Below are 13,359 nucleotides of genomic sequence, written 5' to 3'. Positions count from 1 at the left end.
CCAGATGGGAGAGGAGGAGTCTGGGAAAGGGTGCTGGAGGAGGAGGAGGAGGCTGGGTGGGGCTCCCGGTGTCCCGGAGCCGGATGCTGGCACGGATATGCTGGCGTGGCAAGGCTGGGGGAGGACACACACACCTGTGAGCATCAAGCCAGGCCCCCTGCCAGCTGTGGAGCACTGCCCTCAGACCTCCTTCCCCTGACCCCTGCACAGCCACCTGTCCCCAGCCGCTCTGTGCCAGTGCCCCCACACCTGACACAACTGTGGCTGCCCCGTGTGTTGTCAGAGTCCCGTCCTGCCCCAGATGATCCCTATGCTCTTCCTCCTTCTCATGCCTGCAGCAGGCAGGGACCCCCTTCTCTCTTCCAGAGGCGTGCAGAGGAAGGGGACCCTGAGTTTTTACAGACTTTATAGTAACCAATTTCCCTGGCACTGATCCCGGGAGGAGAACCCAGGGTAGAACCCTGCTGGATGCCTCTTCCCAGGGCACAGCCCTCTTGGTGCCCTCTCCCACGTCCAGCACTCTTTTTGCCCAGTAAGTTCCCCTTTTCCCAGCCAGAGCATCACAGCAGTGGAACTGTGCATGGATGAGAGATGGGGTGCAGAGAGCTCAGCCCAGGCTGGAGCTGGCCATGAGCCCAAAACTGCCTGGGGAAGGGGAAACCTTCCAGATTGCCACCATGGTCCTCCCAGCATGGCAGCCCCCTGAGGAGCACAGCAGAGGCAGGAGCAGTCTTTTTTTTTTGACAAATGCCTTTATTTGCTACCGGATAGAGGTCTATTGCACAGCAGCCTGGAGGCTGCAGGGCACACAGCCCTGCCCCTGTTCAGTGCTGGACGCGGCGGATGGATTGGATCTGGTTGGTGTGGGCCTGGCTGCTGTATTCATTGTACTTCTTGAACTCGCCGTTCTGCCTGTCCCGCTCCAGCACGTACTGGTAGCCCCTGTATCCTGGGTACTGGTATGCCACCCACCTGCAGGCAGACCCTTGGCTCAGAGCCCCAAGCCAAACCATCCCATCCCATCCCATCCCATTCCATCCCATCCCATCCCATCCCATCCCCATCCCATCCCATCCCATCCCATCCCATCCCATCCCATCCCATCCCATCCCATCCCACCCCTCTGCTTGCCCTGGGAGGAGAGGGACAGAAAAATACCCAATGGCTTCTATTTTCAAGGAAAAGGTAGCAGGAATACATCCCTTTTTTGAGGGGGTGTCCCTTCCACATCCTGGGGTTTATGGAGGTGTTTTGTGCAAGGAGGTGCTTTATGCAAGGAGGTGCTTCTGAACCCCTGCTCTTGGCAGCCCCAGTCCCTGCCCCACTGGCTGCACTCACGCTCCGGCGTTCACTTTGATGGATGCCACCTCCTTGTTGCCCCAGCCCATGGCCTGCAGCGAGGGATAGTCGTCACTCAGCTCAAACTTGTGACCCTGGAAGTTCTCAGCCTCGTAGAGGATGACTTTGCTGTCATTGTGGTTCTGCAGAGAGACAGAGCTGGAGGTCAGCAGGAATGGGCTGGCTTGCCCAGGGACATGGGATGTGGCATCAGTGTGACACACACCAAGGCACTTTGAGAGGCCTGGGATTGTGAGCAGCTTTGGTGCAATGCATGGGGATGTCCTTCCACCTGGCAGCCCCTCACTGGGACACCCCAGAACTGCCCCGAGGATGCTGCTCTCGTGTCCCTGTGGTCCCAATGCACAGCTGCCAGTGAGAGTTAGTGGCTACAACTTCTGGACCCACACAGACTGCTGCCCTCAGCATCACCACGCTCCCCAAGGTTGCAGGAGGGTTCAGGGCAAGGCAGGATGCTGAGAGAGGTCCCCTGAGCTCTGTGGGGCCTTTCTGGGTGCTGGACACGGTGGGGTTAATGGCTGGGACACTGAGTGATGCAGCACTGTCCCCCGTGCCCAGCCCCCACATGCATCTATCTGCACCGAGGAGCAGTCCTGCCAGCAAGGAGTGATCTTATCGCATCCCCTTTATTAAAGCCTGCACATATCTGCCTGGTGATTATTAAAAGTTGGGGGGGGACCCCCCGCTCGGAGGCGCAGACGTGCCGCCGCTGCGAGCGGCAGCGTCTCTGCAGATGGAGCGATAGAGCCGCGGCTGCCAGCACGCCTCGGGTACCCCGGCTGCCAGGGCACGGGCCCCGCGCTCCGAGCATCCCTGCCTGCTCCTCTCTGCTCACCCCATCCCCGGGAATCAGGGCTGGGGGACAAGGCCTTGGAACCCCGGCCTGGGAGGCGGCTCTCCAAAGCACAGAGCAGAAGGAGCTGGAATTGTGGTTCAGGCTAAATTTTAGACCTAAAAAGCATCCCGGGATCTTTGCAGGGAGGTGGGAGCTGGTGGGTGCAGCTACTCCTCCACTTGACACGTACCTCTGTGAACAGCTCACCCCTCCATCCCATGCCCTGTGTAAGTCATCCTCCAGTGTGTCCCTCACGGCCTCCATGCTGGGCTGCCTGGAGGAGGCTCTGCCTGCCCCGAGCCCGCCCTCTGTGGTGTCCCAGAAACTCACTGCGCATTTGACGGGCCGGAAGGAGAGCAGGTGCTCGGTCCGGTAGCCACTGTTCCCGCTCCAGGCCTCCCACCGGGGATAGTCACCCTTCTCCAGGATAAACTGCTGTCCCTGGTACTCAGGGTACTCGAAGCCTACCCAGCTGGAAGGAAGAGGAGGAAAACCCTCAGGAATGTGTGACACAGCCCCCAGGATCAGTTAGGGGTCAGCTTCTCCTCCCTGGGCAGGGGACAGGGACATCCTGGCGGGCTATGGGTCTGTCACAGATGTTGGGGTCCTTGCTAGCAGCAAATGTCCCTTTTGAAAGTGGGATCCCCTCTCCCCAGAGCCATATCATTGCCTCCAACCTACGCCTTGCCTTGGTAAGGTCTCCCTGATTAGCAGATGGGAAAACAGAAGGAGCACAAGCAGGGAGGTCGCGTGATGAGGCCGTGCCATAGCTGAGGAAGAATTTGGGTGCTCTGGCTCCCTGGCAGCTCCCAGCAGTCCCCTGGGAGCAGCGGGTGTGCTGGAGCGGGGTGTGCCAAGGGGCCACGGCGGGGCACTTACGGGCCAGACTCCACCTTGATGGAGCGGATCTTGCGGAAGCCGCGCTCCATGATGCTGGGGCACTCCATGAGGAATTCGCAGCGCTTGCCCTGGAAGTTCTCCTCCTCCCACACCGTGATCTTGTACTGCCCCAGGGTGTCCATGGCTTCACTGCTGGTCATACGGGTCGCTCGGCTGCTGGCAGAGCCCCACGGATCACCCCAGGGCAGGGGCCCACCGTCAGCCCCCAGCCACCCTGCCTGCTGCTGAGCCCGGGATGGTGCTGGTGCTGCCCTCACACATCCCGTGCCACTGGCCCCCTGCCCTCCCAGGCTGGCATGGGGACATTTCCCATTCCCTTTCCTTCGGTGCTGGGGGATCTCTGTCCACTGAACCCCAAGCTGCAGGAGGAATTTGCAGTGCCCCTCTCTCCGTGTGATGTACCCAGGACTGCCTCCGTTTTTCTCCTCCCAAGCTCCCTGCCACGGCTGCGGGAGCTGTCTGGCTGCGGTGGCACTGTACCCACTGCTGGGAGGCGGCGCTGACCGCAGCTCACATGCGGGTGCAAGAGCAGCCCTGGGGCAGAGCAGCCCGGCTCCTCCATCCCTCCTGCCCGCACAGGGCACCCCCTGTGCCGCACAGCACCCGCCCCTTGCCTTCCCCGGGCTGAGCGCTGGCTGGGGGGCTCGCTGTGGGGTGAAGGGAGCGGGGCAGCGCCTGTGCACCGGGGTTTGGGGCTCACAGCCCGGTACTTACTTGGTCGGAGGGCAGGGCACAGAGGCGGAGGTGGCGGTGCCGGCGCCGCTTTTCCTCTCGCCCTTTATAGGCGGGCGCTGAAGTGCCGATGGTGCAGGCGGCCAGGGCGCTGTGTCAGCAGGCAGGGCGTGGGGGTCCGGCTGCTCTCCCGGCCCAGGCTCCGGCTGTCCATTCCACTCAGGCAGTGTGGCGAGAGCGGCCCCCCCGCGCCCGGCCGCGCTGACAATGAAAGTGCTGGGCTGTGTTTGCGCAGGGGCTCAGGGCACAATGGGCAAAGGGCCTGACGCGCCGCTTTCCTTTCTGCCCCCGGACAATGCCCCCGCTTGGCCCAGGGATTAGGGACCCAGCCTTTCCCAGGGCATCCGCGGCCTTTGCCAGGGTTGAGGCTTGTGGGAAGGAGGTGCCAGGGTGAAGTGGGGATTTACCATCTGGGAGCTGAGGGGCACTGATGTCCTCGCGCTGGAACTCGGGGCTTATCTGGGGCTGCTTCTGCCCCTCCACGTGGGACTCTGCCATCCTTTTCCAGCCAGGCCCTGCAGGGATTCCTGTGCTGGCTGCAGACTGGGCACTAATGGACCCCACTTAAAAGATTGTAATGCCCTGGGCATTTCCCCTGGCTTGACAAAGCTCCCTCTGCTCCCACTCACCTTCCACTTGCCCAGGGACACTGTGCACAGCAGGAGGGGACCAGCTTTGGGACAGAGCTGTGTCCCTCACCTGGAGAGGAGGAGCAGCCCTGCCTGGAACTGCACCATGTCATGCAGCTATCCCCAGTGTCTCCTACCGGGACCTGGGACAGATTAGGCCCAGGCTGGATGGAAAGGAGGAAGAGTGCCCTGTGAGCTGTGAAATCCTGGGTGTCCAGGCAGCTGTGTCTCTTGCAGCATCCCTGTGCAGTCTGTGGTGAGGCCGGGCACTCCCCACCTTCAGCTGGGCAGGTGCCACGCTGGCCACTGGGCAAGGGCTGGACCACAGCACCTCAAACCTTCCCAGGAAAACTCCAGCTCTTCTGGGGCTCCTGGGCATGGGGTCAACATCACAAGAGGCCCGGACATTGTTGGTTATGGGGAATGCAGTGTGAGCAGCTGGGGGTGGTGTTAGTACGCCTGGCATCAACACCAATCAGGGACTGAGGGGTGACAGCAAGGAGGGGCTGGGGGCAGCACTCGGGGGTTCCCTTTGTCACCTCCCCATGCCCGACGGCCCCGCGGCTCGGTGCGGATCCGCGCCGATGCCTGCGGGTCCCAGCAGAGGGTGCAGCCTGGCAGCGGTTGGAGCAGGCTCCAGCTCAGGGACATTAGTGGCCCTTGGCAGGGCACAGGCGCTGGGGAGGCGACCCTCAGCTTGCGTTGCCTGAAGTGCTCCTAGCAGGGAGGAGGAGACCCTCTTGGAGCTGTCTGGGAAAGCCGAAGGTGGAAGGAAGGATAGGGATGCTCCCTGGAGAAGGAAAAGAACCCCAGTGCAGCCTGGTGTCCTGGGGACATCTCTCAAAATGCTGGGAGACAGGTCTGGGCAGGATTTGGGGAAGCCATCACCTTGGCAAGAGGCAGAGCCAGTGCACTGCAGGGTCTCCCCACGGTGCTGCCATGCCTTGCCTGGGCTGTGAGAACAGAGGTGTGGGGCACTGGTTAGTTTGGGGTGCTTGAGCTGGGGACTCTGAGGTGCAGGGCACTGTGGGTGTTTCACAGAGCCCCAGCGCGTGAGGCACCGCAGAACACATGGGATGCTGCAAGCTGTACAGGATCTGCAGGTGTGGGGCACTGTGTGGTGTGCCACAGCATCCATGGGGCACTGGGGGTGTGCCACGAGGGGCAAGCACGCCACTCAGCCATCCCCATGCAACATTGGGATAAAAGCACTGGAAGGCGAGTGGTGCAGAGGAGAAGCCCAGAGCAGACAGTGCCACTCCCTTGTTGCTCAGCACTCTCTGGGATGTGCTTCACCTCCTGCTTGGTACATTCAGGGCAGCCACATGGGAGCCACAGCCCCAGTGGGTCAGTGGGGTCACTCACAAGGAGCCTTCCCTTCCCTGGCTGCATCCCAGAAAGCTGATGCAGCCTGTCCTCCGGGGCCGTCTCCAGGTAGTCCCTGTCACCAGCCAGAGTTCCCCTGGCTAGGTCACCTGCAAGCCCCAGCCACCCCTGCCCAGCTGGGGTCGGGGCAGAGGGAGGCTGTGCGGGGGCAGGCAGGGACTCTGCTCAAGGGCAGCTCTGATGCGGGCTGTGGGAGCTGGTTAGCCCTCACCCAGGGCCTCCTGCATAGGCTAATTTAATAAGGGCCCCTCGTAGCTCCCAGCTCAGCTTGTTCTCTGCACTAGCAAAACAGATCATGTTTCCAGTGCCACTGGGCACAGCGCGGCAGCCCGGGGGCACGGTGGGAGCACAGGGTCACCCGAGTGCTCCCTGCCAAGCCCAGACCATGCCAGCCATGAGCTGAACCCTGTGCCTTGTGCAGGTGCCAGGACAGGGCACAGCTGGGGGAGCCTGCAGGCTGAAGGGCAGCCACAAGAGAGGTGAGGCAGGTGCTGCCCAGGAATCCCGAGGCTGATGCCATGTCTGTGGCAATACGCAGCTGTACCCATTGATGGAACATCTGGGCTGGCTGACCAAGGCAGCACAGCTGTGTGTGTCCACCTGGCCGACACCAGGTCTGAGCCCTGGTCACACCCTGCAAGGACCTCTAGCTGCTCTCTCCTTCTCCCCAGCCCTACTGGGGGCCGGACCGGCTCTCCAGGGGGCTGGAGGTCTGGGGGCTGGGCCCAGAGGAGCAGATGGAGCTGGAGCCGGCCCCTGTTTGTCTTTCTTCCAGTTGCCTGGTGTTCTGTTTGTTCTAGGGATGGCTTCCTGCTGTCAGGGCCAAAACAGGTGGCTTTTATTTGCAGGGTCTGGCTGATTAGATCAGGGGTGGTGTGTCATTGCCCCCACACAGCCCCACTGCTCCCTTTTTCCTCTGCTTTCTCCCCCAGCCTCATTTCTGTGGGAAATCATCCTCCTCGACAAGGATGCAAACACCCTCCTTCTCTCTCCAGTCACTTGTGCTTCGGGGCTGCTCTGAACGTGGCCACACCAGCACTGGTTAATCCCAGCCAAAACCCCTACTTCCACCTTCTGAATGTGACCCCAGAGCCAGAAGGGTTGCTGGGATCCCCAGTGCCACTTGTCCCCTCCAGAAGCTGTGCTGGCCACATGAGCCGTATGTGCCCAGCACACATCTGCCACAGCAGCCTCCTCGCACAGGGAGCCCTTGCCAGCTGCCCCCCAGGCACGTGTCCCCTGTGCACGCAGCCGCCCCGTCCCATCCCTGCAGCCAGAAGCTCCTGGGGCGGCAGGAGCCCGGCAGATGTTGCTGGGATTAGCTCCCACGCAGGTGCACACGCACGGCGGGGGCTGCCAGCTGTTCCATGCCCCTGGCACCGTGGCCACGCCAGGCACGCTGCTCACCCCCTCCTCGTGGGCCCTGCCCTGTGGCACCCACAGCCCTGGGGGTGCACCAGCACAGCCCTCCCGGACAAGGACACTGCCAGGGACACGGGGTCACCCTGTGCCACCCGTTCACCACCTGAGCGTGGCTGTCCCCAGCATGGGGGTGTGCTCGGTCCCCATGAAGTGCCAGGGGAGCCGTGGCCTCACCTGCCTGCTCCCCACTGTTCCCATGGGGACTAATCCCACCTGAAGGTCAGGGAGGCTCCGCCAGCTGCTTCCCTCCTGCCTGTGGATTACAGCCTGGGTGTGAGCAGGTGGCAAAGGCTGCCTCCCCAGCCTAGCCCAGCCCTGGGAGGGAACTGACAGCAGCACAAAACCAAGCCAGACTGCTCCAAAAGGGAACCCGGGGTGGCATGTCCCTTTCAGCCTGAGCTGTCCCCTCTGTCACACCTTACCCAGTCGGGATGCCAGGCACTGGGGCAGAGGAGCTAGTGTCTGGTCCTCTGGTCCAGATCCTGACCTGGAAGGGAGCCTGCTGGTGCCAGCCACTGTGACCTCCTGCTTGTTAGCACAGGTGAGCTCAGCCTGGCACCTCCAGGGCACCCCATAGCTTCAGTGTCCTGGAGGAGCTTGCTGGTCCTCAGAGTCCCCAGTGCACACCAGTCCCAGGGCTGTGGTGATGGAGACAGGGGAGCACATCCCAACCCACACCCAGCCTGGCCCGGATGCAGCTGCTGATCCATCTCCTTCAGTACATTGTGCCATTTTGGAGGGATACCACGGGCTGAGCACAGCTTCCCAGATGCCAGTCTCACCTATAGCATCTAGGGTGTTGTCATGGAGGTGCAGAGTGCAAGATTAAGGCTGGCAGCCTCAGAGCCAGGGGACACCAGCTCAGCTGCACCTGGCCAAGCTCCCACTCCACCCTAGTGCTCCTGCACTGCCCTGTTGGCCTCATCTGTAGCAGCAGGCACCCCAAGCTGGGTGATGCTCACGCAGGAGGCAGATGGAAAGGCTGGCAGTGGCAGGTCCCCTCCTCCAGCAGCTCCGAGGATCAGCGCAGGCGGGGGCTGAGCCAGGTGCTGCCACAGGAACAGAACATCCTGCCCCAGGGCTCCTGAAGCCAGCAATTGCTGGGCCAGAAGCAGCAGCCCTGGCAGCCTGCTCAGTGTCCATCCCCTGGGCAGGCTGCCCACGCACTTCCCAGAGCCGCTGGCTGGGAAGAGAGGAGCCCCATCACTCACCCCTTCCCTGCAGACCCCGTGGGAGGATGGGGCTGATGTGCTCCAAGAGGCAGGATGAGTATAAGCTCTGTTTTTTTCACCCCAGCATCTTGACTCCTTCATCAGGGCTCTCCCTTATCCCTTTCTCTCATGGGGGCTCAAAGACATTTTTTTGGGGCAATTGTAAAACATGTCCCCTCACCCCAGTGGTGTGTGGGTGCAGGAGGGAGGGTGCCAGGCTGTGCCTATGCTGTCCCTGATACTCCCCACAGCCAGGAATGGGTTTGAGTGTGCAGAATTCCTGTAGTTTCACCACAGTAGAATGCAGATCCATGCCTGGGACGCAGCTCTCCCCTCCATCCTGTCTGACAGAGCAGTATAAGCTTGTCCCAGAGTCCAGGGAGACCGAAGTCTGCCTCTTCTTGTTGTCTGCAGCTGGGGGTGGTGTGTGGGATGGATTCATTGCCTGGTGACAGCATCTGAAGCCTGGCAAGGGGAGTGCAGGACCCCAACACAGAGCGAGGACAGTCCCTGTGCTCCCTGCCCCAGGTCTGGCCATGCCAGGAGCAGGCTGGAGCAGCACTCTGGCCTCCAACATCAGCTCATCCCCAGGGTCACAAGCAGCCTGTCTCCTTGTGCAAACTCTCTGGGTACCCACAGTGCTGCTGGGACAGACTGACTTTGAGGGGCAGGGAGCTCCTGCTCTGCCTGGGCACGTCCTTCAGGCACAGCAGAGATGTGCCAGACAGGCTGAGTGGGGTCAGTTGAGGTCTAGAGATGCTCACACCACTCTGGTTCTCAGCCCCTGAGGTGCCCACACAGCGCTGTGGGCTGGTCCCCTCCAGAGCTCTGGTGTGCTGAGGACAGCCAGCTGCCTCTCCCACATCCTGAATAAAGCAGGGCCTGCCCCAGGATGGCACACCCCATCCGGCTGGGCAGGACATGAGCAGCCCAGAGGCTGCCAGCAGCAGTGCACACCTCTGCTCTCACCCACACCTTCAGCTGCACACACCAGGAAACGGAGCAGCACCACAGGGGCACGGCCAGCACGGCCGTTCAGCTCAGCAGGAGAACACACACACACAGGACAGGGATGCACCAGCTCTGCTCTGCCTGCCGGGGAGGGCACACACACTGAAACACCTATGCAAATACACAGGCATGCATGCACATACACACCTGTGTGAAGCTACACCTGTGTGCAAATCCAAACCCGGGCACTTGCGTCTCCACAGTGCTCCTCCTGCACCCTGCCCTCTCCATGCAAATCCTCCTGGTGTGGAACTGTGCCATGGAAATCCCCAGCCCAGGTCCCAAGGTCCCCAAAGCCGTGCCACTGGCCATGCAGAGCCTGGCGTTTGGGGATCAGCACCACCCAGCACAGACAGCAATACCCCACTGTGCCCCATCCCATGCCAGCCTTGGTACCCGTGGTACCAGCACTGGCTCTGACATGTAAAAGTGGGTGTTTGATGCCTCTGGCTCTGCCTGTTGTGAGGAGAAGCTCACCCTTGGCTGCTAATCCTGCCAGAGAGTCATTCATTCCCCAGGTAACACAGCCCTCAGGACAATGTGGCTGCTGGGGGCCATCCCACCTTGGAACAGCGTCCCAGGGCCACTGGGCTGGCAGAGCTGGGGCAGTGGGAGCAGGCTGGGGAGGTGGCAGGGGGGCAGGTAAGCCATAGGGCACAAGAGAGCCCAGAGGGGCTGGAGCAGGCAGGTGAAAGCAGAGGCAGCCTGGCTGCATTTCCACAGCCCTGATCTGCCAGATACCATCTCCAGGCTCTGCCCCCACAGGGACACACGTGCAGCGACTGGAGCACATGGACAGCAGGGTCTGGCTTTGCTCACAGTTATTAATCATGTTCTGTTTGATCCCAGCCTGAGCAGGGCAGCTGCAGAGGGTTGTGCATATCAGGGGATGTGTTGTGCTTTCTCAGCGTTTCAACTTTGTCAGGATTGGTAGCAGGGGACACAGAGCCTGGAGACACAGCCCCAAGGGCCCATGACCACAGTGATGGCCAGTGACCACATTGTTCCCAGGCTAGGATGGACCCTTAGCTCTGGGGATGCAGGGAGTGTGGCAACCCTGGAGATGCTCTTTGATTTTGGCCCCTGCCTATACCACCTGATGGAAACTTCCCAAAGCATCTGCCCAAACAGGAAGCCTAGGAGGTGCCTCATCTCTGCCCCTTGCAGGGGCACCCCAAGGAGGGACCAGGACTCTCCCACTTCAGGACCAGGGCTGCTGAGCTTTGTGCTGAATGTCCTTTGTGCATAGCTGCATGGGGGTGAGGGAAAGCAGCAGGAATCATCATGAACCTTAGCACACTCCAACCTCTCCTCCATCCACACTGGGTGGACGGGCTGAACCTTTTTGGTGTTTGCAGAGAGGCTGCAGAAGGGCTCAGGATCCACCTGTAAACTCAGAGCATCCCTGAGCACAGCAGGACCAGAACTGGATCCTGGGCTACGGAAGTGCCTGTGCCTGAGGGCAGGGCAGAAGCAGCTCCGGGCTGACAGAGAAATCGCAGGCAGAGCCAGGCATAGAGAGTAGGGATGTGAGGGATCTTTCCACTCCCAAAAAATATCCTGAGGTGGGAGGAAAGCAGGACAGTAATGCTGTCCCAACTCCTAGCTCTCCGTGACTCTGTGCAGCCTCCATGTCTAGGAGCAGCCCCGGGCTCTGAATGTCTTTGGCTGCTGGGGGAGAAGGAAGGGACAGATGTGGAATGGGACAGAAGTCCAGGTCAAGCACTTGTGCTTGGAGAGCAGGGCTGTCCTGGAAGAGACCCACCAGCTTGCCAGCACCACCTCCCACACCCTTCCACAGCAAGCAAAGGCAGAGGGATTGCCACCAGCAGGATCTGGCACCTGGCCTGCAGGCTTTGGGTGCACAACAGGAAACACCTGCCCTGGACAGTCAGACAGTCCTGGGAGGGCTGGGAAGTGCAGGTCCTGGGAGTGAACCAAGGCAGAGGGAGGCGAGAAAGGATGTGACACCCCTCATCCTCTGCCCTGCTCCTGGCTGCCTGCTCCTGCCCTCCTTCCCCACTGCTTCACTGCCAGCAGCTAAAGCTCCCTTGGTGCCAGCAGACCATTGAGACCTACCTGAGTGCTTGGCAGGGCCTGCCAAACTCCACCCTGGGCCAGCACCGTGCCAGGGCTCTGTGCCTGCCGTGGCTCTGCAGTGCTGCCAGGGCCAGGCTGCCCTTCCCCGGCAGGCTGCTACAAGCAGCAATCAGCCACAGGGGCAAGATGCGTGTGCCTAGAGCGTTACATGTGCCTGCCATGCCGTGTCCACATGGACACGGGCCCTGCACGTCACAGCCTGCAAAGCTGAGTGCCAGAAAGGCCATGTGTACCACTGCCACCTGGGTCCCACGTCCCACAGTGCCATGTGGAAGTCCCATGGCGTTCAGGCACGCTATGTGTGGATTGCTTCATCTGTGTGCACTGGCCGCTCGCTGCTGCGTGTGTTTGGGTGAGATTGCGCGTTGTGCGCGTCCCTGGCGCACTTTGCTCCGCACACACACTGGGTGTTCACCTGGCCCGCAGCAGGGGCTGCAGGGCTGCGGTGCTGCGGGGCTGCGGGGCTGCGGTGCTGCAGGGCTGCGGGGCTGCGGTGCTGCGGGGCGAGCGCCAGCCATGCGCTTGCAGACGGGCTGGACCTGCCTAACGCGAGCCGAACGAACAAAACGTTCAGGTCAGGTATTGCACGTGGGGCTCGACGCCAGGCAAGTGCAGAGATGATCCGACTTGGGCCAGGGTGGGCTGGAGGGGTGCTGTGCCTTGGGCTGTCAGCAGCCCCTTCCTCCCGGGCTGGGTCCTTCCAGGCTGGGTGTCCTTTGCTGCACATGCTGCTCCAAAGCAGCTCCTCCGAGGGTAAAGTCTGGAAAGCGGATGCTTGACACCTGCTGCCTGGGAAAGCCAAACAGAGCAGGGGGGTAGCAGCTGGCACGGCAGGGTGGAGAACAGGGAAGAAAGGAAGAAAGGAAAAGTAAATGGAGGAGGGGAACAGAAAGGATTGGAAAATACAGGCAAGAGAGTTAAGGAAAGGGGACAGGCTGGACGGTGTCCCCTGAGCCCGTCCCCTTCCTTCCCGGGAGCTCGGATGTGTGACCGGACTCCTGGTACTTGTCTGAGGAAAGCCCCCGGGATGTGCTCCATGCCCAGTACCCTGTTCCCAGCCAGGCAGGCAGGATCCTGGCCAAGGTGTGCTGGGCTATAGCAGCTCACCTGGCTCCGGTGACACGCTGGCAGCTGTCAGGTGAGCGGCTTCGCCTTCCCCCGCTGGCTCACAAGCAGAAAATGAGGGTGACGCCGGCTGGATGGGGCTTTTATAGTCCTGATAAAAATAGCGCTGGCTGGCCGGCGATCGGGGGGCCGGAGAGATGTGACTGAGCAGAGACAGGCAAGAGGGCTGGGCTGGCGGCGGCGAGCCTTCTCCCCAGCACACCTGTCACAGCTCTGTGTTTGCTCAGAGCAAATATTGACCCAGGGAAGGCAGGCTGGGCAAGGGAGGCGATTAGCCCACCTAGATTAGAGGCAGAGCAGGTCTCTATGCAAACTCTCCAGGGCTGCCTTTGTTAATGGGAGCCTGATGGGCTGATAGGAGCCAGGAGCCTGGGTGCTGGGGTGGTGGGGAGGAGGAGGTGGGGGGGAGAGGAGGAGACATTCATTAACCTGCACTGGAACAACACCAGCTGTCACTTTTCCACCCACCTGCCTGGCTCACTTTGCAGCAGAGATGAGAGGAGAGCAGGGGGCCAGGGGAAGCAGGTGTGAGGATACCCTAGCTGGGCAGCTCTAGGATGGCAGTGGCTTTCTTGCAGTGTTTTAAGCTGCTGAAAGGTTAGGAAGTTGTGAAGTCTCAGGGCAGAAAAGCAAATCTAGTGCCTACCCC

At 61.2% G+C, this 13,359-nt stretch overlaps 1 protein-coding gene across 1 annotated transcript; it reads right to left on the bottom strand.

Moving 5' to 3' along the window:
* Positions 1–732: 732 nt before the first annotated feature.
* CRYBA2 (crystallin beta A2) lies at positions 733–3,310 on the bottom strand. Its single transcript, XM_039697958.1, has 4 exons — positions 3,074–3,310; positions 2,525–2,666; positions 1,339–1,481; positions 733–972 (listed from the first exon to the last, which is right to left on the bottom strand). The coding sequence occupies exons 1-4, from the start codon at positions 3,232–3,234 to the stop codon at positions 825–827; spliced, it is 594 nt and encodes a 197-aa protein (XP_039553892.1). The 5' UTR covers positions 3,235–3,310; the 3' UTR covers positions 733–824.
* Between the last annotated feature and the right edge of the window lie 10,049 nt (positions 3,311–13,359).

The sequence above is a fragment of the Passer montanus genome, unplaced genomic scaffold (assembly GCF_014805655.1).
Source record: "Passer montanus isolate IOZ18808 unplaced genomic scaffold, ASM1480565v1 scaffold1, whole genome shotgun sequence".
NCBI classification, from domain to species: domain Eukaryota; kingdom Metazoa; phylum Chordata; class Aves; order Passeriformes; family Passeridae; genus Passer; species Passer montanus.
The sequence above is the reverse complement of the archived record's forward strand: the minus strand, read 5'-3'. Positions and strand labels throughout refer to the sequence as shown.

Bases quoted from the DNA above. Each gene is read 5' to 3' on its own strand.
- CRYBA2 (XM_039697958.1), bottom strand. From the start codon at position 3,234: ATGACCAGCAGTGAAGCCATGGACACCCTGGGGCAGTACAAGATCACG. The intron at 2,667-3,073 runs GTAAGTGCCCCG...TCTTCCTTCCAG, and splicing joins ATCAAGGTGGAGTCTGGCCC to CTGGGTAGGCTTCGAGTACC. The intron at 1,482-2,524 runs GTGAGTTTCTGG...GTCTCTCTGCAG, and splicing joins TCCGGCCCGTCAAATGCGCA to AACCACAATGACAGCAAAGT.